The following is a 20,927-nucleotide window of genomic DNA, read 5'->3' as shown; positions in this document are numbered from 1 at the left end:
GACAAATTGGAGGTCCCCATAAGGCAGTGGTTCTCAAACTTGTCCTCTCATTCCCCGCTTTGAACAGGTGGGCCTCTTCAAGCCCCACCTGTTCCTCATCGCTCCAATAAAATGGTAGGCCAAGCTTAAAATTGTCAAATGTATCGTTCTATAACAGGGGTCTCCAACTTTTTTTAGGATGAGGGCTACTTTTAAAAAATAAAACAAGTCCTGAGCTACTTTTACTCCTCTTTTTTGTTTTTTTGCAGTGTATATATTTAGCACATTTTAACATTATTATATGCTACCTTTAACCTTTGAGTGCTGTTTGGGTCTGTGGGACCCATTTTCAGTGTTTACTAAAATAACATGTAGCAATTTAATTATTTTAACCTGCTTTATTTGGTGGAGGACGTCACCTCCTCTAGGGGGGTCCGGGGGCATGCTCCCCCAGGAAGATGTTTTTTAAATGTTGAAGTTGAATGCATCAATCTGGTGCACTGTGAGCTAGGGCTGCTCAATTAAATCGTATTTTAATCGCAATTACGATTTTGGCTTGCAACGATTATGAAAACAACATAATCGAAATAAAACGATTTTATTTATTTTTTAAATAGGTTTTTCAGTTGAATTATACTTAAAGTTCAGGGTAATCAACTGTTAAAAACATACTTTTCAAATTATTTTCTTCAATAGATTGATGTTTTTCAAAGTAAATGGTTAATCGTTTTTAATAATCGTGATATCAATTATTGACCCAAATAATCGAGATTATGATTTTTGCCATAATCGAGCAGCCCTACTTTGAGCCCAACATGAATTTATGGATACAGCTCTCAGCATTCAGATGAAAGGGAGCTGTATACTTTTCAATAATCCAAACATCTTTAGAATACGATCACAACAAATCATTTAAACTTGTTTATTCTTATCTTATGTTACCTAGTTAGCATTCTTTCTTTTTATTTATGCATATTTGACTAATCCCTCCCCTTTTAAACTTTTTACTGTCCTATAGCAGGGTTTCCGTTAGCCGGTAATTACCGGTTTTTAGCTGGTAAAATTTATAAAAAAAACGGTAAATTCAAAACCTGACGGTCAAAATGTCTGGTAATAATTAGGGAGGCTCCGATCGATCGGCCGCCGGTCATTATCGGCCGATATTCACTCTGAATAGTTTGATCGGTGCTCTCTATGAAGGCCGATCAGGAGAGCTGGATCTGATCCATATGGACATAAACGCGAGTGAAGTGTAACCGGAGCGAGAGAGAGATCAGATCAGCTGCTGAGTCTGACCGAGACACGCAGCTCTGCCTGAGCACCTGGAGTGGAGTGCACCAGATGGGTGTAAAAAGTAGGGCTTAACTCTAACGTTGGGCTTAGCTACGTCCGACGTAGTGATTCGAATTTACACCGAGTGCACCAAGCCTGACTAGTCTCGGGCGTAGCTGCGCCTGGTCTTAAGATGCGCGTCCACGTGAATACACGCCAAACAGTAATTGTTGCCAAGCAACGCCATTTTACAGACTCAGAGGACCGCAGAGAAGAGGGAATTCCCACACCCACAGCGTCAGCGATGACTCAAGGGGAATCCCAAATGGCCGCACCCCGAAAGAGAAAGAGGGATTTGTCAGAGCTACAGCGGGAACTGACAGAGAAAGAAATCGGTGCTGGAGGGCCAATGGAACGTGTCTTATAGCCCGACATACAGTTGTGCGATGAACATTAATCATGTCTCCCACAGTATTTTTGAAAGGCCCCATTCGCGTAGAATCTGAGCGCAATCAGCACCTGCAAGGTTGGGGAGAGCGCAGCGTTTCGGTCTGATCAGTGCTGGAGTTGAGGGGAGATCTCCTCGATTAAATCAAAAAGGGCTTGTCTGCCGAAACGAAACGCCTCTGTCAGTTCACTGAATAGATGTCCAGTGGGTTTGTTCGATCACGGACGACTCTTTCTCTTCTTAATGCCCTTTCATTGTTAAACATGTAAACAAGACGCCCTTCCATCGTTAATATCCTTTTGCTTGTTTTACGTTACTATGGATACTAGTCTGTCTTTCCGATTTACGCCTGCTCCATACTAGGCGTAAAGTTACACCCGGCATACAGGGCTTAAGTCTAAGTGGTGCACTAGTCATAACTTTAGTTTGGTCTTAACCTTCGGTTCTACGTCGGACGTAGAGTTACGCCCAGCTTATGCCCAGCTGGTGCACTCCACTCCTGAAGCCCCGCCCTCTGTTTAGCGGGCTGCAGGAGCTGCTTGAGAAACTGACGTGCTGTCAGGAGAGAGAGAGGGGAAAAGAGAGGCTCCGTTTCTCCCGTGTTATTATTCAAAGTTGATGTAAACTTCTGAATAATGTACGTTATCTACTACAAGTAGTTTGTTTGAATGTAATAATTATGTTGTTTGTTGTTTGTGGAATCATTTATTGAAAAATGAATCTGAATTTTTCGATCTGTTACGATTATAAACTGAAGCAATATAAAAATGAGACCCGTGAACTGAGTTTTAAACTGAAGCATATCTGCTCAGAGTCCGGTAATTACCTGCTAACGGAAACTCTGCTACACCACTCTTACTATTATTATTGAAATATGACCGGTAAGTTTCAAATTAGTCCGGTAAAATAAATTCTCCCCGGACATTTGACCGGCGAGAAAAAATCCTAGCGGAAACCCTGTCCTATAGTACACATTGGAATGATTTCTTACTTTATTTTGTACAACTTTATTAAATAGATAAAGGTGTGCTCGCTCTCTCGCTCCACATTGCTTTTCTTCCCGACTGCAACGCTGTTGTGTGTGTCTGTGAGAGCGTTTCACACGTGTGTATGAGAGATTTTTACCAGTGGCGAGCCTGTCTCTGAGGGCCTAAGATATTCTACAAAATAATATTTAAAAACATTAAAACAAATTATATTTTTCTTTATATATTTTTTTTAAATATGTTTTTAGTAATATTTGTCAATAGTTTTACCAAAAATAACTTGATTAAATTGTATTTAAAATAACATTTCCAAAGAAATAAATCCTTTGAATCTGCCTATTCAGTTTCTGTTTGAATGTGAAGGGTTAAATGAAAGAAGCTCCTCTCTGCGAGTCTGTGAAGACAGGAGCTGATTGGACGTCCAGCTATGAATTCACAGAGGGCCAGCTGTAGTAACTGAACGAGAGAGTAATGTCAAATGACAGTACAATTGACCAATCATATCTTCCCTCTAAATGGGTGGGCTTTATTATCGCGGACTTTATGACAAGTTCCGCCCGCTGTGAAACGTTTCTTGTTTCCATAGCAACAACAACTGTCAACAGCGTAAACTTGCCTTCAAAATAAAAGCATGCCAAATTACACTTAAGACATACAACTGCAACGAAAGTAACAAACACGATGCAATATCCTTTTCAATTTCAAAGAACACAAATTGGGTTATCTACAGGTGTTGTTTTGTGTGGTAGAGGGTCGCTTTTCATTGATACGTTTTGCACCCCGGATCGTTGTTTTGATATTCCACCAGTGTATAAATAATAAATAAATGTGAAAAAAAAATGTAAAAAAAAAATTAGAATTTTTTTTTTTAAATAATTGTTTTCTTTTTTCGCGACCCACCTATCACATCTCTGCGCCCCACCAGTGGGGCGCGCCCCACACTTTGAGAAACGCTGCCATAAGGGATCATTCATTTTAGGGTGAAGACTGGGTTAGGATAAGTCTCCAGGAAATGCATGTTAGTCAATGTAATGTCCCCTGAAGTAATATATACATGGTATGTGTGCGTGTGTGTGTGTGTGTGCGTGTGTGTGCGTGTGTGTGTGTGTGTGTGTGTGCGCGCGTGTGTGTGCGTGTGTGTGCGTGTGTGTGCGTGTGTGCGTGTGTGTGTGTGTGTGTGTGTGTGTGTGTGTGTGTGTGTGTGTGTGTGTGTGTGTGTCAGGAGGGCAGACAGAGTCTCTCAGTCTGGACTACATGGCTCCTACACTAACATCAATAAATCACATCACATGACAAACACACGTACACAAACATCTCTATTTATATGTAAACCCCGTCAGTTCATAGGGCTGTATAACACGACTGTCTGTGTGTGTGTGTGTGTGTGTGTGTGTGTGTGTGTGTGTGTGTGTGTGTGTGTGTGTGTGTGTGTGTGTGTGTGTGTGTGTGTGTGTGTGTGTGTGTGTGTGTGTGTGTGTCAGTCTATCAGGAAGTGATGCAGGCTCTGCAGTGAGACAGGTATCTCCAGATGTTGGTGTGCTGGTCGTCGGTCTGCTGACCTGGAGGCTGATCGCAAGACTGAACGGCGACACACACACTCAGGTAACACACACACACACACACACTGCAGGTGCAACCTTGTTTAGTCGTCTCCTCTTGTTTCTTAACGAGGTTTCCTGTCTATTAGCGTGTAACTCAGTAAGCTATTTATTAACTGTAACCTCGTTATGTGACAACATCAGGACAGTGACACACACACACACACACACACACACACACACACACACACACACACACACACACACACACACACACACACACACACACACACACACACACACACACACACACACACACACACACACACACACACACACACACACACACACACACACACACAGTCACACACACTCCCTATAATGATTAGGTTTCAGGTTCAGTTTATGAACTGTCGGAGTCTGTTTGTTAAAATGGATCCAGACCAGCAGCTCTGTGGAAACCATTTTAATCTAATCCAGTTCTACTCACCTCCTCTTCATCATCCTCCTCCTCCTCCTCTTCATCCTCTTCTTCCTCGTGTGTTTCAGCCTCAGCAGGAGGTCCAGCGGGAGGAAGAAGACCTGATGTTTGATGAAGACTCTGTCTCTGTGCTGGGAGACGAAGAGGAGTTGGAGGAAGGAACCAGGAACAGGTTTCTGGTAGAACTGGAGATATTGGTTACTAAGACCAGGCAGATGTTGGGAACCATGACGACAACCGGAGCCAAAGTGCTGTTGACCTTCCTGCTGGGACTCACAGGTAATCCCAGAACCAATTTAATTTTAGAACCCAGGTAACACTAGAACTCAGGGAACCCTAGAACTCAGGGAACCTAGAACTCAGGGAACCCTAGGACTCAGGGAACCTAGCACTCAGGGAACCCTAGGACTCAGGGAACCTAGAACTCAGGGAACCCTAGGACTCAGGGAACCTAGAACTCAGGGAACCCTAGGACTCAGGGAACCTAGAACTCAGGGAACCCTAGGACTCAGGGAACCTAGAACCCAGGGAAGCCTAGAACCCAAGGAACCCTAGAACACGGAGAATCTCAGAACCCAGGAAACAATAGAACCCAGGTAACCCTAGGACTGAGATAACCCGGATCCAGGTAACCCTAGAACCCAGGTAACCCCAGGACCCAGATAACCCTAGAACCCAGGTAACCCTAGGACTGAGATAACCCGGATCCAGGTAACCCTAGAACCCAGGTAACCCCAGGACCCAGATAACCCTAGAACCCAGGTAACCCTATGATCCAGGTAACTCTAGAACCCAGGTAACCCAGGACCCAGATAACCCAGGTAACCTCAGGATCCAGGTAACCCTAGAACCCAGGTAACCCTATGATCCAGGTAACTCTAGAACCCAGGTAACCCAGGACCCAGATAACCCAGGTAACCCCAGGATCCAGGTAACCATAGAACCCAGGTAACCCCAGGACCCAGATAACCCTAGAACCCAGGTAACCCCAGGATCCAGGTAACCCTAGAACCCAGGTAACCTCAGAACCCAGATAACTCTAGAATCCAGGTAACCCCAGGATCCAGGTAACCCTAGAACCCAGGTAACCCCAGGATCCAGGTAGCCCTAGGACCCAGGTAACCCCAAGACCAAGATAACCCTAGAACCTAGGTAACCCCAGGATCCAGGTAACCATATAACCCAGGTAACCCCAGGACCCAGATAACCCTAGAACCCAGGTAACCCCAGGATCCAGGTAACCCTAGAACCCAGGTAACCTCAGGACCCAGATAACCCTAGAACCCAGGTAACCCCAGGACCCAGATAACCCTAGAACCCAGGTAACCCCAGGATCCAGGTAACCATATAACCCAGGTAACCCCAGGACCCAGATAACCCTAGAACCCAGGTAACCCCAGGATCCAGGTAACCCTAGAACCCAGGTAACCTCAGGACCCAGATAACTCTAGAACCCAGGTAACCCCAGAACCCAGATAACCCTAGAACCCAGGTAACCCCAGGATCCAGGTAACCCTAGAACCCAGGTAACCTCAGGACCCAGATAACCCTAGAACCCAGGTAACCCCAGGACCCAGGTAACCCCAGGATCCAGGTAACCCTAGAACCCAGGTAACCCAGATTACCCTAGAACCCAGGTAACCCCAGGATCCAGGTAACCCTAGAACCCAGGTAACCCCAGGACCCAGATAACCCTAGAACCCAGGTAACCCCAGGACCCAGGTAACCATAGAACCCAGGTAACCCCAGGACCCAGATAACCCTAGAACCCAGGTAACCCCAGGACCCAGGTAACCATAGAACCCAGGTAGCCTCAGGACCCAGATAACTCTAGAACCCAGGTAACCCCAGAACCTAGGTAACACTAGAACTCAGGGAACCTAGAACTCAGGGAAGCCTAGAACCCAAGGAACCTAGGACTCAGGGAACCCTAGAACTCAGGGAACCTAGAACTCAGGGAAGCCTAGAACCCAAGGAACCTAGGACTCAGGGAACCCTAGAACTCAGGGAACCTAGAACTCAGGGAAGCCTATAACCCAAGGAACCTAGAACTCAGGGAACCCTAATAATTAATAATAATAATTCCTTACATTTATTATAGCGCTTTTTCAATGACTCAAAGCGCTTTACAGATACCCACATTACACATATATCATACATGCAATGGTCATGCACTGTGGACAATACCCCCAGGAGCAGGTTCAGGTGAAGGGTCTTGCCCAAGGACACAACGGCTTTACAGACGCAGCAGCAGCGGGTTTCACCCCTTGATCTCATGATCATTGCACAGCGCACTGCGCCACACCGTCCATCTTCACGCCTCGAGGTCATCGCGGCGCTTTTACAAGTACACATTTGTATTATACATGTACTGTGGACAATACCCACAGGAGAAAATCCGGGTGAAGTGTCTTGCCCAAGGACTCAGGGAACACAGAACTCAAGGAAGCCTAGAACCCAAGGAACCCTAGAACACGGAGAATCCCAGAACCCAGGAAACAATAGAACCCAGGTAACCCTAGAACCCAGGTAACCCCAGGATCCAGGTAACCCGAGAACCCAGGTAACCTCAGGACCCAGATAACTCTAGAACCCAGGTTACCCCAGGATCCAGGTAACCCTAGAACCCAGGTAACCCCAGATAACCCTAGAACCAAGGTAACCTTAGAATCCAGGTAACTCCAGGATCCAGGTAACCCTAGAACCCAAGAAACCAGAGAAAGCCTCAGCTAGTGTCCCAAGACTCTAGCCCCTTTTCCACCAAACCGGTTCTAGAGCTGGTTCCGGGCTACAGCCTGATTCAGCTCTGGTTCTTCCTGTTTCCACCGCAGCGGACCCGGATTTAAGCACCGAAAACCGGTTCATAGCTGACCCCACTCGGCTGCCCAGCAAGAACCAAGAACCAATACTTCACGCTTACGTCGGAGGTGGGGGGGATTACCCTGAACAACAATAACAAAATGCCGCAAATTCTGTTCAGCAACACAATAGGAGCCAGGATGGATGCCAGTGAGCAGGAGAGCACCGCTGACGAGACAGAGGACCTCCTCGAGCTTTGGTCAAGAGGTCCAGAGGAAGCTGGACGGCACAACGCGGTCTACAGCTATGCCCCAGCAGCTGCAGGGGAGCCGGCCCTGCTGGATCCCACCGCACTCTGGAGCAAATAAGCAACAAGCTAAAAAAACTCAAGAAAGACTACCGGGATCATTGTTGTTGTTGTCGATGTGAGGGATTTCCGCGCCGTGAGGGTGTCATAAGAAGGCATGTAAACGTTTACGTGATGACGCAAACAATGACGCAATGACGCAGCTTCACTGGAGCTTCACTGGAGCTCCACTGCGCTCTGAGCGGTGGAAACTCAAGTGGTGCTTCAGAGAAGAACCAGTTCAGCACCAGAAAAGCAAAAGAACGATTCTTGAACCGGAACCGGTTTGGTGGAAAAGGGGCATTGGTAGTGTCCAGTGACTTGGTAGAGTACCAAACCTCAGGTGGTGTCTCAAACCTCAGGTGGTGTCCAGAGACTTGGTAGAGTCCCAAACCTCAGGTGGTGTCCAGAGACTTGGTAGAGTCCCAAACCTCAGGTGGTGTCCAGAGACTTGGTAGAGTCCCAAACCTCAGGTAGTGTCCCAAACCTCAGGTGGTGTCCAGAGACTTGGTAGAGTCCCAAACCTCAGATGGTGTCCCAAACCTCAGGTGGTGTCCAGAGACTTGGTAGAGTCCCAAACCTCAGGTGGTGTCCAGAGACTTGGTAGAGTCCCAAACCTCAGGTAGTGTCCCAAACCTCAGGTGGTGTCCAGAGACTTGGTAGAGTCCCAAACCTCAGGTGGTGTCCCAAACCTGAGGTGGTGTCCCAAACCTCAGGTGGTGTCCCAAACCTCAGGTGGTGTCCCAAACCTCAGGTAGTGTCCCAAACCTCAGGTAGTGTCCCAAACCTCAGGTGGTGTCCCAAACCTCAGGTGGTGTCCCAAACCTCAGGTAGTGTCCCAAACCTCAGGTGGTGTCCCAAACCTCAGGTGGTGTCCCAAACCTCAGGTGGTGTCCAGAGACTTGGTAGAGTCCCAAACCTCAGGTAGTGTCCCAAACCTCAGGTAGTGTCCCAAACCTCAGGTGGTGTCCCAAACCTCAGGTAGTGTCCCAAACCTCAGGTAGTGTCCCAAACCTCAGGTGGTGTCCCAAACCTCAGGTGGTGTCCAGAGACTTGGTAGAGTCCCAAACCTCAGGTAGTGTCCCAAACCTCAGGTAGTGTCCCAAACCTCAGGTAGTGTCCCAAACCTCAGGTGGTGTCCCAAACCTCAGGTGGTGTCCAGAGACTTGGTAGAGTCCCAAACGTTGAGTGTCTAGAGGAGGATTTTTTAGAGACGTCATCTCTGTCTGTCTCTCCAGGTATCATGTTCCCGTCTCTCTTGTCCCTCCCCTACCTGCTCTGCTTCCAACTGTTGTGCACCTGGTGGGCGTGGTCAGGCCAGGTCCCGCCCCTCCTCTTCAGGTGTGTTTCTGTGATGTCACTGGTCTACTCCGCCTCCCACTTCCTGCTGGTCTACTTCTACCAGCTACCCCTGCTGCAGGAGGCGTGGCCTCCCAACCGCACCTCTGCCAGGTAACACACCTCACCAGGTAACACACCTCACCAGGTAACACACCTCACCAGGTAACACACCTCACCAGGTAACACACCTCACCAGGTAACACACCTCACCAGGTAACACACCTCACCAGGTAACACACCTCCGCCAGGTAACACACCTCACCAGGTACCACACCTCACCAGGTAACACACCTCACCAGGTAACACACCTCACCAGGTAACACACCTCACCAGGTAACACACCTCACCAGGTTACACAGCCAGGTAGCCAGTTTCTAAAATGGACGACATTGAGCCCAGAGAATGGATGATATTAGGCTGTAAATATAACAAGCCAGTTTCTAAAATGGACGACATTGAGCCCAGAGAATGGATGATATTAGGCTGTAAATATAACAAGCCAGTTTCTAAAATGGACGACGTTGAGCCCAGAGAATGGATGATATTAGGCTGTAAATATAACAGGCCAGTTTCTAAAATGGACGACGTTGAGCCCAGAGAATGGATGATATTAGGCTGTAAATATAACAGGCCAGTTTCTAAAATGGACGACGTTGAGCCCAGAGAATGGATGATATTAGGGCGTAAATATAACAGGCCAGTTTCTAAAATGGACGACGTTGAGCCCAGAGAATGGATGATATTAGGGCGTAAATATAACAGGCCAGTTTCTAAAATGGACGACATTGAGCCCAGAGAATGGATGATATTAGGCTGTAAATATAACAGGCCAGTTTCTAAAATGGACGACGTTGAGCCCAGAGAATGGATGATATTAGGCTGTAAATATAACAGGCCAGTTTCTAAAATGGACGACGTTGAGCCCAGAAAATGGATGATATTAGGGCGTAAATATAACAGGCCAGTTTCTAAAATGGACGACGTTGAGCCCAGAGAATGGATGATATTAGGGCGTAAATATAACAAGCCAGTTTCTAAAATGGACGACGTTGAGCCCAGAGAATGGATGATATTAGGCTGTAAATATAACAAGCCTGTTTCTAAAATGGACGACGTTGAGCCCAGAGAATGGATGATATTAGGGCGTAAATATAACAAGCCAGTTTCTAAAATGGACGACGTTGAGCCCAGAGAATGGATGATATTAGGGCGTAAATATAACAAGCCAGTTTCTAAAATGGACGACGTTGAGCCCAGAGAATGGATGATATTAGGCTGTAAATATAACAGGCCAGTTTCTAAAATGGACGACGTTGAGCCCAGAGAATGGATGATATTAGGGCGTAAATATAACAAGCCAGTTTCTAAAATGGACGACGTTGAGCCCAGAGAATGGATGATATTAGGGCGTAAATATAACAAGCCAGTTTCTAAAATGGACGACGTTGAGCCCAGAGAATGGATGATATTAGGGCGTAAATATAACAAGCCAGTTTCTAAAATGGACGACGTTGAGCCCAGAGAATGGATGATATTAGGCTGTAAATATAACAAGCCTGTTTCTAAAATGGACGACATTGAGCCCAGAGAATGGATGATATTAGGCTGTAAATATAACAAGCCTGTTTCTAAAATGGACGACGTTGAGCCCAGAGAATGGATGATATTAGGGCGTAAATATAACAAGCCTGTTTCTAAAATGGACGACGTTGAGCCCAGAGAATGGATGATATTAGGCTGTAAATATAACAAGCCTGTTTCTAAAATGGACGACGTTGAGCCCAGAGAATGGATGATATTAGGGCGTAAATATAACAAGCCTGTTTCTAAAATGGACGACGTTGAGCCCAGAGAATGGATGATATTAGGCTGTAAATATAACAAGCCAGTTTCTAAAATGGACGACGTTGAGCTCAGAGAATGGATGATATTAGGGCGTAAATATAACAAGCCTGTTTCTAAAATGGACGACGTTGAGCCCAGAGAATGGATGATATTAGGCTGTAAATATAACAAGCCAGTTTCTAAAATGGACGACGTTGAGCCCAGAGAATGGATGATATTAGGGCGTAAATATAACAAGCCAGTTTCTAAAATGGACGACGTTGAGCCCAGAGAATGGATGATATTAGGCTGTAAATATAACAAGCCTGTTTCTAAAATGGACGACGTTGAGCCCAGAGAATGAATGATATTAGGGCGTAAATATAACAAGCCAGTTTCTAAAATGGACGACGTTGAGCCCAGAGAATGGATGATATTAGGGCGTAAATATAACAAGCCTGTTTCTAAAATGGACGACATTGAGCCCAGAGAATGGATGATATTAGGGCGTAAATATAACAAGCCAGTTTCTAAAATGGACGACGTTGAGCCCAGAGAATGGATGATATTAGGGCGTAAATATAACAAGCCAGTTTCTAAAATGGACGACGTTGAGCCCAGAGAATGGATGATATTAGGCTGTAAATATAACAAGCCTGTTTCTAAAATGGACGACATTGAGCCCAGAGAATGGATGATATTAGGCTGTAAATATAACAAGCCAGTTTCTAAAATGGACGACATTGAGCCCAGAGAATGGATGATATTAGGGCGTAAATATAACAAGCCTGTTTCTAAAATGGACGACATTGAGCCCAGAGAATGGATGATATTAGGCTGTAAATATAACAAGCCAGTTTCTAAAATGGACGACGTTGAGCCCAGAGAATGGATGATATTAGGCTGTAAATATAACAAGCCAGTTTCTAAAATGGACGACGTTGAGCCCAGAGAATGGATGATATTAGGCTGTAAATATAACAAGCCTGTTTCTAAAATGGACGACATTGAGCCCAGAGAATGGATGATATTAGGGCGTAAATATAACAAGCCTGTTTCTAAAATGGACGACATTGAGCCCAGAGAATGGATGATATTAGGGCTGTACATATAACAAGCCTGTTTCTAAAATGGACGAAATTGAGCCCAGAGAATGGATGATATTAGGGCGTAAATATAACAAGCCTGTTTCTAAAATGGACGACATTGAGCCCAGAGAATGGATGATATTAGGCTGTAAATATAACAAGCCTGTTTCTAAAATGGACGACATTGAGCCCAGAGAATGGATGATATTAGGCTGTAAATATAACAAGCCAGTTTCTAAAATGGACGACATTGAGCCCAGAGAATGGATGATATTAGGGCGTAAATATAACAAGCCTGTTTCTAAAATGGACGACATTGAGCCCAGAGAATGGATGATATTAGGCTGTAAATATAACAAGCCTGTTTCTAAAATGGACGACGTTGAGCCCAGAGAATGGATGATATTAGGGCGTAAATATAACAAGCCAGTTTCTAAAATGGACGACGTTGAGCCCAGAGAATGGATGATATTAGGGCGTAAATATAACAAGCCTGTTTCTAAAATGGACGACATTGAGCCCAGAGAATGGATGATATTAGGGCGTAAATATAACAAGCCAGTTTCTAAAATGGACGACGTTGAGCCCAGAGAATGGGATGATATTAGGGCGTAAATATAACAAGCCAGTTTCTAAAATGGACGACGTTGAGCCCAGAGAATGGATGATATTAGGCTGTAAATATAACAAGCCAGTTTCTAAAATGGACGACGTTGAGCCCAGAGAATGGATGATATTAGGCTGTAAATATAACAAGCCTGTTTCTAAAATGGACGACGTTGAGCCCAGAGAATGGATGATATTAGGCTGTAAATATAACAAGCCTGTTTCTAAAATGGACGACATTGAGCCCAGAGAATGGATGATATTAGGCTGTAAATATAACAAGCCAGTTTCTAAAATGGACGACGTTGAGCCCAGAGAATGGATGATATTAGGCTGTAAATATAACAAGCCTGTTTCTAAAATGGACGACGTTGAGCCCAGAGAATGGATGATATTAGGGCGTAAATATAACAAGCCTGTTTCTAAAATGGACGACGTTGAGCCCAGAGAATGGATGATATTAGGCTGTAAATATAACAAGCCAGTTTCTAAAATGGACGACATTGAGCCCAGAGAATGGATGATATTAGGCTGTAAATATAACAAGCCAGTTTCTAAAATGGACGACATTGAGCCCAGAGAATGGATGATATTAGGGCGTAAATATAACAAGCCTGTTTCTAAAATGGACGACGTTGAGCCCAGAGAATGGATGATATTAGGCTGTAAATATAACAAGCCAGTTTCTAAAATGGACGACATTGAGCCCAGAGAATGGATGATATTAGGGCGTAAATATAACAAGCCTGTTTCTAAAATGGACGACGTTGAGCCCAGAGAATGGATGATATTAGGCTGTAAATATAACAAGCCAGTTTCTAAAATGGACGACATTGAGCCCAGAGAATGGATGATATTAAGGCGTAAATATAACAAGCCTGTTTCTAAAATGGACGACGTTGAGCCCAGAGAATGGATGATATTAGGCTGTAAATATAACAAGCCAGTTTCTAAAATGGACGACATTGAGCCCAGAGAATGGATGATATTAGGCTGTAAATATAACAGGCCAGTTTCTAAAATGGACGACGTTGAGCCCAGAGAATGGATGATATTAGGGCGTAAATATAACAAGCCTGTTTCTAAAATGGACGACATTGAGCCCAGAGAATGGATGATATTAGGCTGTAAATATAACAAGCCTGTTTCTAAAATGGACGACATTGAGCCCAGAGAATGGATGATATTAGGCTGTAAATATAACAAGCCAGTTTCTAAAATGGACGACGTTGAGCCCAGAGAATGGATGATATTAGGCTGTAAATATAACAGGCCAGTTTCTAAAATGGACGACATTGAGCCCAGAGAATGGATGATATTAGGGCGTAAATATAACAAGCCTGTTTCTAAAATGGACGACATTGAGCCCAGAGAATGGATGATATTAGGGCGTAAATATAACAAGCCTGTTTCTAAAATGGACGACGTTGAGCCCAGAGAATGGATGATATTAGGGCGTAAATATAACAAGCCTGTTTCTAAAATGGACGACATTGAGCCCAGAGAATGGATGATATTAGGGCGTAAATATAACAAGCCTGTTTCTAAAATGGACGACGTTGAGCCCAGAGAATGGATGATATTAGGGCGTAAATATAACAAGCCTGTTTCTAAAATGGACGACGTTGAGCCCAGAGAATGGATGATATTAGGGCGTAAATATAACAAGCCAGTTTCTAAAATGGACGACATTGAGCCCAGAGAATGGATGATATTAGGCTGTAAATATAACAAGCCTGTTTCTAAAATGGACGACGTTGAGCCCAGAGAATGGATGATATTAGGCTGTAAATATAACAAGCCTGTTTCTAAAATGGACGACGTTGAGCCCAGAGAATGGATGATATTAGGCTGTAAATATAACAAGCCAGTTTCTAAAATGGACGACGTTGAGCCCAGAGAATGGATGATATTAGGGCGTAAATATAACAAGCCAGTTTCTAAAATGGACGACGTTGAGCCCAGAGAATGGATGATATTAGGCTGTAAATATAACAAGCCAGTTTCTAAAATGGACGACGTTGAGCCCAGAGAATGGATGATATTAGGGCGTAAATATAACAAGCCTGTTTCTAAAATGGACGACGTTGAGCCCAGAGAATGGATGATATTAGGGCGTAAATATAACAAGCCAGTTTCTAAAATGGACGACGTTGAGCCCAGAGAATGGATGATATTAGGGCGTAAATATAACAAGCCTGTTTCTAAAATGGACGACGTTGAGCCCAGAGAATGGATGATATTAGGGCGTAAATATAACAAGCCAGTTTCTAAAATGGACGACGTTGAGCCCAGAGAATGGATGATATTAGGCTGTAAATATAACAAGCCAGTTTCTAAAATGGACGACATTGAGCCCAGAGAATGGATGATATTAGGCTGTAAATATAACAGGCCAGTTTCTAAAATGGACGACGTTGAGCCCAGAGAATGGATGATATTAGGGCGTAAATATAACAAGCCTGTTTCTAAAATGGACGACATTGAGCCCAGAGAATGGATGATATTAGGCTGTAAATATAACAAGCCTGTTTCTAAAATGGACGACATTGAGCCCAGAGAATGGATGATATTAGGCTGTAAATATAACAAGCCAGTTTCTAAAATGGACGACGTTGAGCCCAGAGAATGGATGATATTAGGCTGTAAATATAACAGGCCAGTTTCTAAAATGGACGACATTGAGCCCAGAGAATGGATGATATTAGGGCGTAAATATAACAAGCCTGTTTCTAAAATGGACGACATTGAGCCCAGAGAATGGATGATATTAGGGCGTAAATATAACAAGCCTGTTTCTAAAATGGACGACGTTGAGCCCAGAGAATGGATGATATTAGGGCGTAAATATAACAAGCCTGTTTCTAAAATGGACGACATTGAGCCCAGAGAATGGATGATATTAGGGCGTAAATATAACAAGCCTGTTTCTAAAATGGACGACGTTGAGCCCAGAGAATGGATGATATTAGGGCGTAAATATAACAAGCCTGTTTCTAAAATGGACGACGTTGAGCCCAGAGAATGGATGATATTAGGGCGTAAATATAACAAGCCAGTTTCTAAAATGGACGACATTGAGCCCAGAGAATGGATGATATTAGGCTGTAAATATAACAAGCCTGTTTCTAAAATGGACGACGTTGAGCCCAGAGAATGGATGATATTAGGCTGTAAATATAACAAGCCTGTTTCTAAAATGGACGACGTTGAGCCCAGAGAATGGATGATATTAGGCTGTAAATATAACAAGCCAGTTTCTAAAATGGACGACGTTGAGCCCAGAGAATGGATGATATTAGGGCGTAAATATAACAAGCCAGTTTCTAAAATGGACGACGTTGAGCCCAGAGAATGGATGATATTAGGCTGTAAATATAACAAGCCAGTTTCTAAAATGGACGACGTTGAGCCCAGAGAATGGATGATATTAGGGCGTAAATATAACAAGCCTGTTTCTAAAATGGACGACGTTGAGTCCAGAGAATGGATGATATTAGGGCGTAAATATAACAAGCCAGTTTCTAAAATGGACGACGTTGAGCCCAGAGAATGGATGATATTAGGGCGTAAATATAACAAGCCTGTTTCTAAAATGGACGACGTTGAGCCCAGAGAATGGATGATATTAGGGCGTAAATATAACAAGCCAGTTTCTAAAATGGACGACGTTGAGCCCAGAGAATGGATGATATTAGGCTGTAAATATAACAGGCCAGTTTCTAAAATGGACGACGTTGAGCCCAGAGAATGGATGATATTAGGCTGTAAATATAACACGCCTGTTTCTAAAATGGACACATTGTTAGGAGACTTAAACTACAGCGGTTCTGCTCTGCGGCCACTCAGCACCTCTCGCGTTTGTCTTTTCAAATCAGTTGCTCTTCATATTTTACAAATATTTTTTCCTGAAAGTTCTTAATGAAACTGACACTGTTGGACTCGGTACTAGTTTGACTGCTACTAACAATACATTGAAGTACTTTTACTGTGTACTTTTACTGTGTACTTTGTGAGAAATACTCACATATAGCACATAATGCATGTTTTCTGCTGTCTTTGATGAGTGATATAAAGACAATGTTTCCATTAGTTCTTAATGATATTGATGCTGCTGGACTCGGTAGTCTTACACCGACTACCACAATGAAGTAGCCTACTTCTAGTGTGTTTGTTGTTGTTGTTGTTGTTGTTGTTGTTGTTGTTGTTGTTGTTGTTTAAATCCTCTGTCAAAGTCCCCTCCTGAGAACAAAATCAAGCCACTTCTGCTGTCATAGTTCTTCGTGAGATTGACACTGTGGGACTAGTGAAACTACTCCCACACATACTACGAAGTACTGTGTGAAACTACTCCCACACATACTACGAAGTACTGTGTACTTTGTGAGTAATCCTCTGTCCATGTCCCCTCCTGAGAACAAGTTTCTCTAATCTCTGATATTTTGAATCAGCGTTAAAACACCTTTCTTCATGAGACTGATATTGCTGCTGGACAGAGTATTTTAAGAGACATGATATCAGCTCTACTTCCAGTCAGCCCTCCAGCTCTGCATTAGTCTACAGAAGTACAACATAAACAAACACATAGCTAGTAAACATCTTCATGACTACAAAGCTGAAATTAAAGTTCAAGAAGAACATACATTTAAGTGTCAGAGGTAACTGACAACATTTCATCTCCAGGCACGTTTATACACCGATGATGGGTTATTATGTTTACAATGTTCTGCAGGTTAGTTCAATGTGATATCACACACCAACATGGACTTTGATGGTCTGATGTACAGGGCTCTCCAGTTATACACTCTCTGTATGAGAGCTGCCTCCAGTTCCTGTCCGGCACGCCGCTCGGCTTCAATCTGCTGCCGCTCGGCTTCAATCTGCTGCTGCGTGCCGTCAGAAGCTCTGGGCTGAAGAGCAGAGGGTTAAATGACCCACACGCACAAGACACATGAAACGGATCCTCTGACAGTCTGTTTTCCATTTCCTCTTCGATGATGGCAGTCAGAAAAATAAATGAGAACGAACGTAAGCGATGCCACAAAATGAAATGTACTAGTATGAATAACTGGCTTAATAGCTTAGGTCCTTTTTCATTTGAATATAATCACTATATCACAGTTTGGACTGGGCTGCATGATTACATGAAAGTGCTACCTCACATCAGCTGAGAGGTTTTCTCCGAAGGCATCCCTCGTTTGATCAGTGACCGTCCTGTGGTCCAGGATATGTCCTTGTTCATGCAACTGGTGCTTTGTGACGGCAGTGCTGGATGGTCCCGGAAGAAGGATGATGTCTTTGTTGAAAGTCTCATGATAAACTGTTTTGGCCCGACAAAACAAAGCAGATATTTTATTTTATATTCATTAAAAGATAATAATAATAATAATAATACATTACATTTATAAAGCGCTTATCCTGGTGCTCAAAGCGATATATCATATATCATAAATACCGAAAGACAAAACTAGACAGAGCTGGAAGTAATACATTAATTATCTTCTTAACTTACAATACAGAAGTGTGTCAGCCACGTGTCCTCGCCTGCTCATGCTTTAGATATTGACCCATACACAACATAGACTTTCATTAACCTCTTCTAGCCAGATTAAGTTCATCAATATGTATGCCTGACTAGCTGTGCGCTACATTCCCCACCTTAAACAGATTGGGGACTAATCAACAGCATAGCAAGCTAAAAACATTAGCGTGATAGTTAGAAATATGTAAACTTAAACATTCATCCAATATTTAGTAACGTTAGTTCATCAAGTTGTAGCTCAATATTACAGTAGCATACTTGTCATTGTCCATGGAATTTAAAAGCGTGTGAAGAAAAAAATACAATTTTCTACACATCTCGATTGACACGTCTACAAGTGCTACACAGTTATATTAATCGGAAATAAAAGCCTTTCAGGTCTATTCAAGCTACAGCGTAGTTCCCGAGCGACGCGCCCGAGCGACGCGCCCGAGCGACGTGCCCGAGCGACGCACCTCACGTTTACCAGGCGGTAAAAGATGCAGCATGTGTTCGGCCACTTAGCATGCTAACGTGTGTTGCTAAATAAGCAAACATACATTTCGAGTAGATTGACCACTTCCATTTAAGTTACAATGTACGTTGTTCTCACCTTTTCCTTGGTCGCGAGTTCCACTTCCCAAAGCTGAGTTTCGAATCTCACAGATCCTCCAGTGTGTCCTCCTTCATCTGCTTGGCCTGCCGAAGCGACTTGGGAGTTGGCAGGTCTGAAACGTTCTCTCCGCTCACTCTCCACTGCGCTGAGCAACGTGCTGCTCCTGTGCCTGTGGGCCTGTCCTCTGCCGCTCCAGGGACGACGACAGGGATGTGACCGTTTCAGGGGTTGACCAAATGTTCCTTAAAACCCCGAATGCTCGCTGCAATCTACGCGATGCATCTCCCTCCATCATGTTGATTTGAAATCAGAAGTTCTGAACATGAGCCCGCCCCGCTCCACCTTCTGAGCCAATCACAGCGCAAGAATGCCTGCCTTCTGTTTCCACTATACTTGCTCTCTCACATACCTAACCCTAACCCTATTTACATTTTTATTTTTCACACCCAAAATAATAGTTATACTGATTGCATTCCCAGGACCGTCTCCAGCTTAGAATTCCCCAGATTACTGGAAATATCATGGAGTGTTTTCACTTCAGTCAAAATATTCTGTTTTTGACCCAAAGATGCGTTACATCTACAACCAGAGCGTCCAATGAGAGCACGATACACTTTTGGTGTTCGTTTCATTTCTTCGGTAATGTTTCAGAATGTTTCGTTTACAATACTATTACTATATATGAAAGCAAAAATAAACACATTTTCATTTGTTATGGTTGTTTAATTGAAGGAGTTCAAGTATCTCGGGGTCTTGTTCTCGAGTGAGGGAACAATGGAGCGTGAGATGGGCCGGAGCAGCGGGAGCGGTACTGCAGTCGCTTTACCGCACCGTGTGACGAGAAGGAGCTGAGCCAGAAGGCAGAGCTCTCTGTCTCCGGGCCGTTCCTCCCCTCACCTACGGTCATGAAGGACGGGTCATGACCCAAAGAACGAGATCGCGGATACAAGCGGCCGAGATGGGTTTCCTCCGCCGGGTGGCTGGCGTCTCCCTTAGAGATAAGGTGAGCAGTTCGGTCATCAGGGAGGGACTCGGAGTTGAGCCGCTCCTCCTTCGCGTCGAAAGAAGCCAGTTGAGGTGGTTCGGGCACCTAGTTAGGATGCCACCTGGGCGCCTCCCTAGGGAGGTGTTCCAGGCACGTCCAGCTGGGAAGAGACCAAGGGGTAGACCTAGGACCAGGTGGAGGGATTATATCTCTTCGCTGGCCTGGGAGCGCCTTGGGACCCCCCAGTCAGAGCTGGTTGATGTCGCCAGGGAAAAGAAAGTTTGGGGCTCTCTGCTGGAACTGCTACCCCCGCGACCCGACCACGGATAAGCGGGAGAAGATTGATGGATGGATGCTTAATTGAAAAAACACAACATTCAACACATTTTCATAAAAACACATTACATGCAAGTTAGTGTCGTAGTGCATACAAGGTAATAGACTTAACGACTTGCACTGCTGTTCTCTCCGCGCTCCATTGACAGTGATCGGTTTATCGTTAATTCACACTGCCCAAGTAGATGTTTAGGGGTCTCTTGGAAGTAGATGTTTAGGGGTCTCTTGGAAGTATACCAATGCATTTTTTATATCAGATAAATGCATTAACATCACTTGCAAATTCTCTATCCTTTCACCCCAACGATTATAATCTGCTTTGCTTCTTCTTCGGTCTCTCCATCATGAGCTCTGAATGCAATCCTTTCTGGGGCTTCTTGTGCTTCTTGGGGTCTGTTGAATACCTGGCGTAGGATTCTGGGGCTTCTTGTGCTTCTTGGGGTCTGTTGAATACCTGGCGTAGGATTCTGGGGCTTCTTGTGCTTCTTGGGGTCTGTTGAATACCTGGCGTAGGATTCTGGGGCTTCTTGTGCTTCTTGGGGTCTGTTGAATACCTGGCGTAGGATTCTGGGGCTTCTTGTGCTTCTTGTGGTCTGTTGAATACATGGCGTGGGATTCTGGGGCTTCTTGTGCTTCTTGGGGTCTGTTGAATACCTGGCGTAGGATTCTGGGGCTTCTTGTCCTTCTTGGGGTCTGTTGAATACCTGGCGTAGGATTCTGGGGCTTCTTGTGCTTCTTGGGGTCTGCTGAATACCTGGCGT

The 20,927-nt window shown here is 44.3% G+C and overlaps 1 protein-coding gene across 1 annotated transcript in view; it reads left to right on the top strand.

Moving 5' to 3' along the window:
- Positions 1-4,162: 4,162 nt before the first annotated feature.
- LOC139433177 (piezo-type mechanosensitive ion channel component 2-like) overlaps positions 4,163-20,927 on the top strand; it is a gene marked incomplete at its 3' end in the record, with an annotated part of 39,406 nt that continues 22,641 nt past the window's right edge. The window contains exons 1-3 of the mRNA XM_071202079.1: positions 4,163-4,287; positions 4,773-4,983; positions 9,088-9,301. Of these exons, the coding sequence (XP_071058180.1) occupies positions 4,809-4,983; positions 9,088-9,301 (389 nt within the window). The remainder of the gene's footprint in view (positions 4,288-4,772; positions 4,984-9,087; positions 9,302-20,927) is intronic.

The sequence above is a fragment of the Pseudochaenichthys georgianus genome, unplaced genomic scaffold, assembly GCF_902827115.2.
Source record: "Pseudochaenichthys georgianus unplaced genomic scaffold, fPseGeo1.2 scaffold_1133_arrow_ctg1, whole genome shotgun sequence".
In the NCBI taxonomy this organism is placed as follows: Eukaryota; Metazoa; Chordata; class Actinopteri; order Perciformes; family Channichthyidae; genus Pseudochaenichthys; species Pseudochaenichthys georgianus.
Note: the sequence above shows the minus strand (reverse complement) of the source record. Positions and strands in the feature narration are given on the sequence as shown.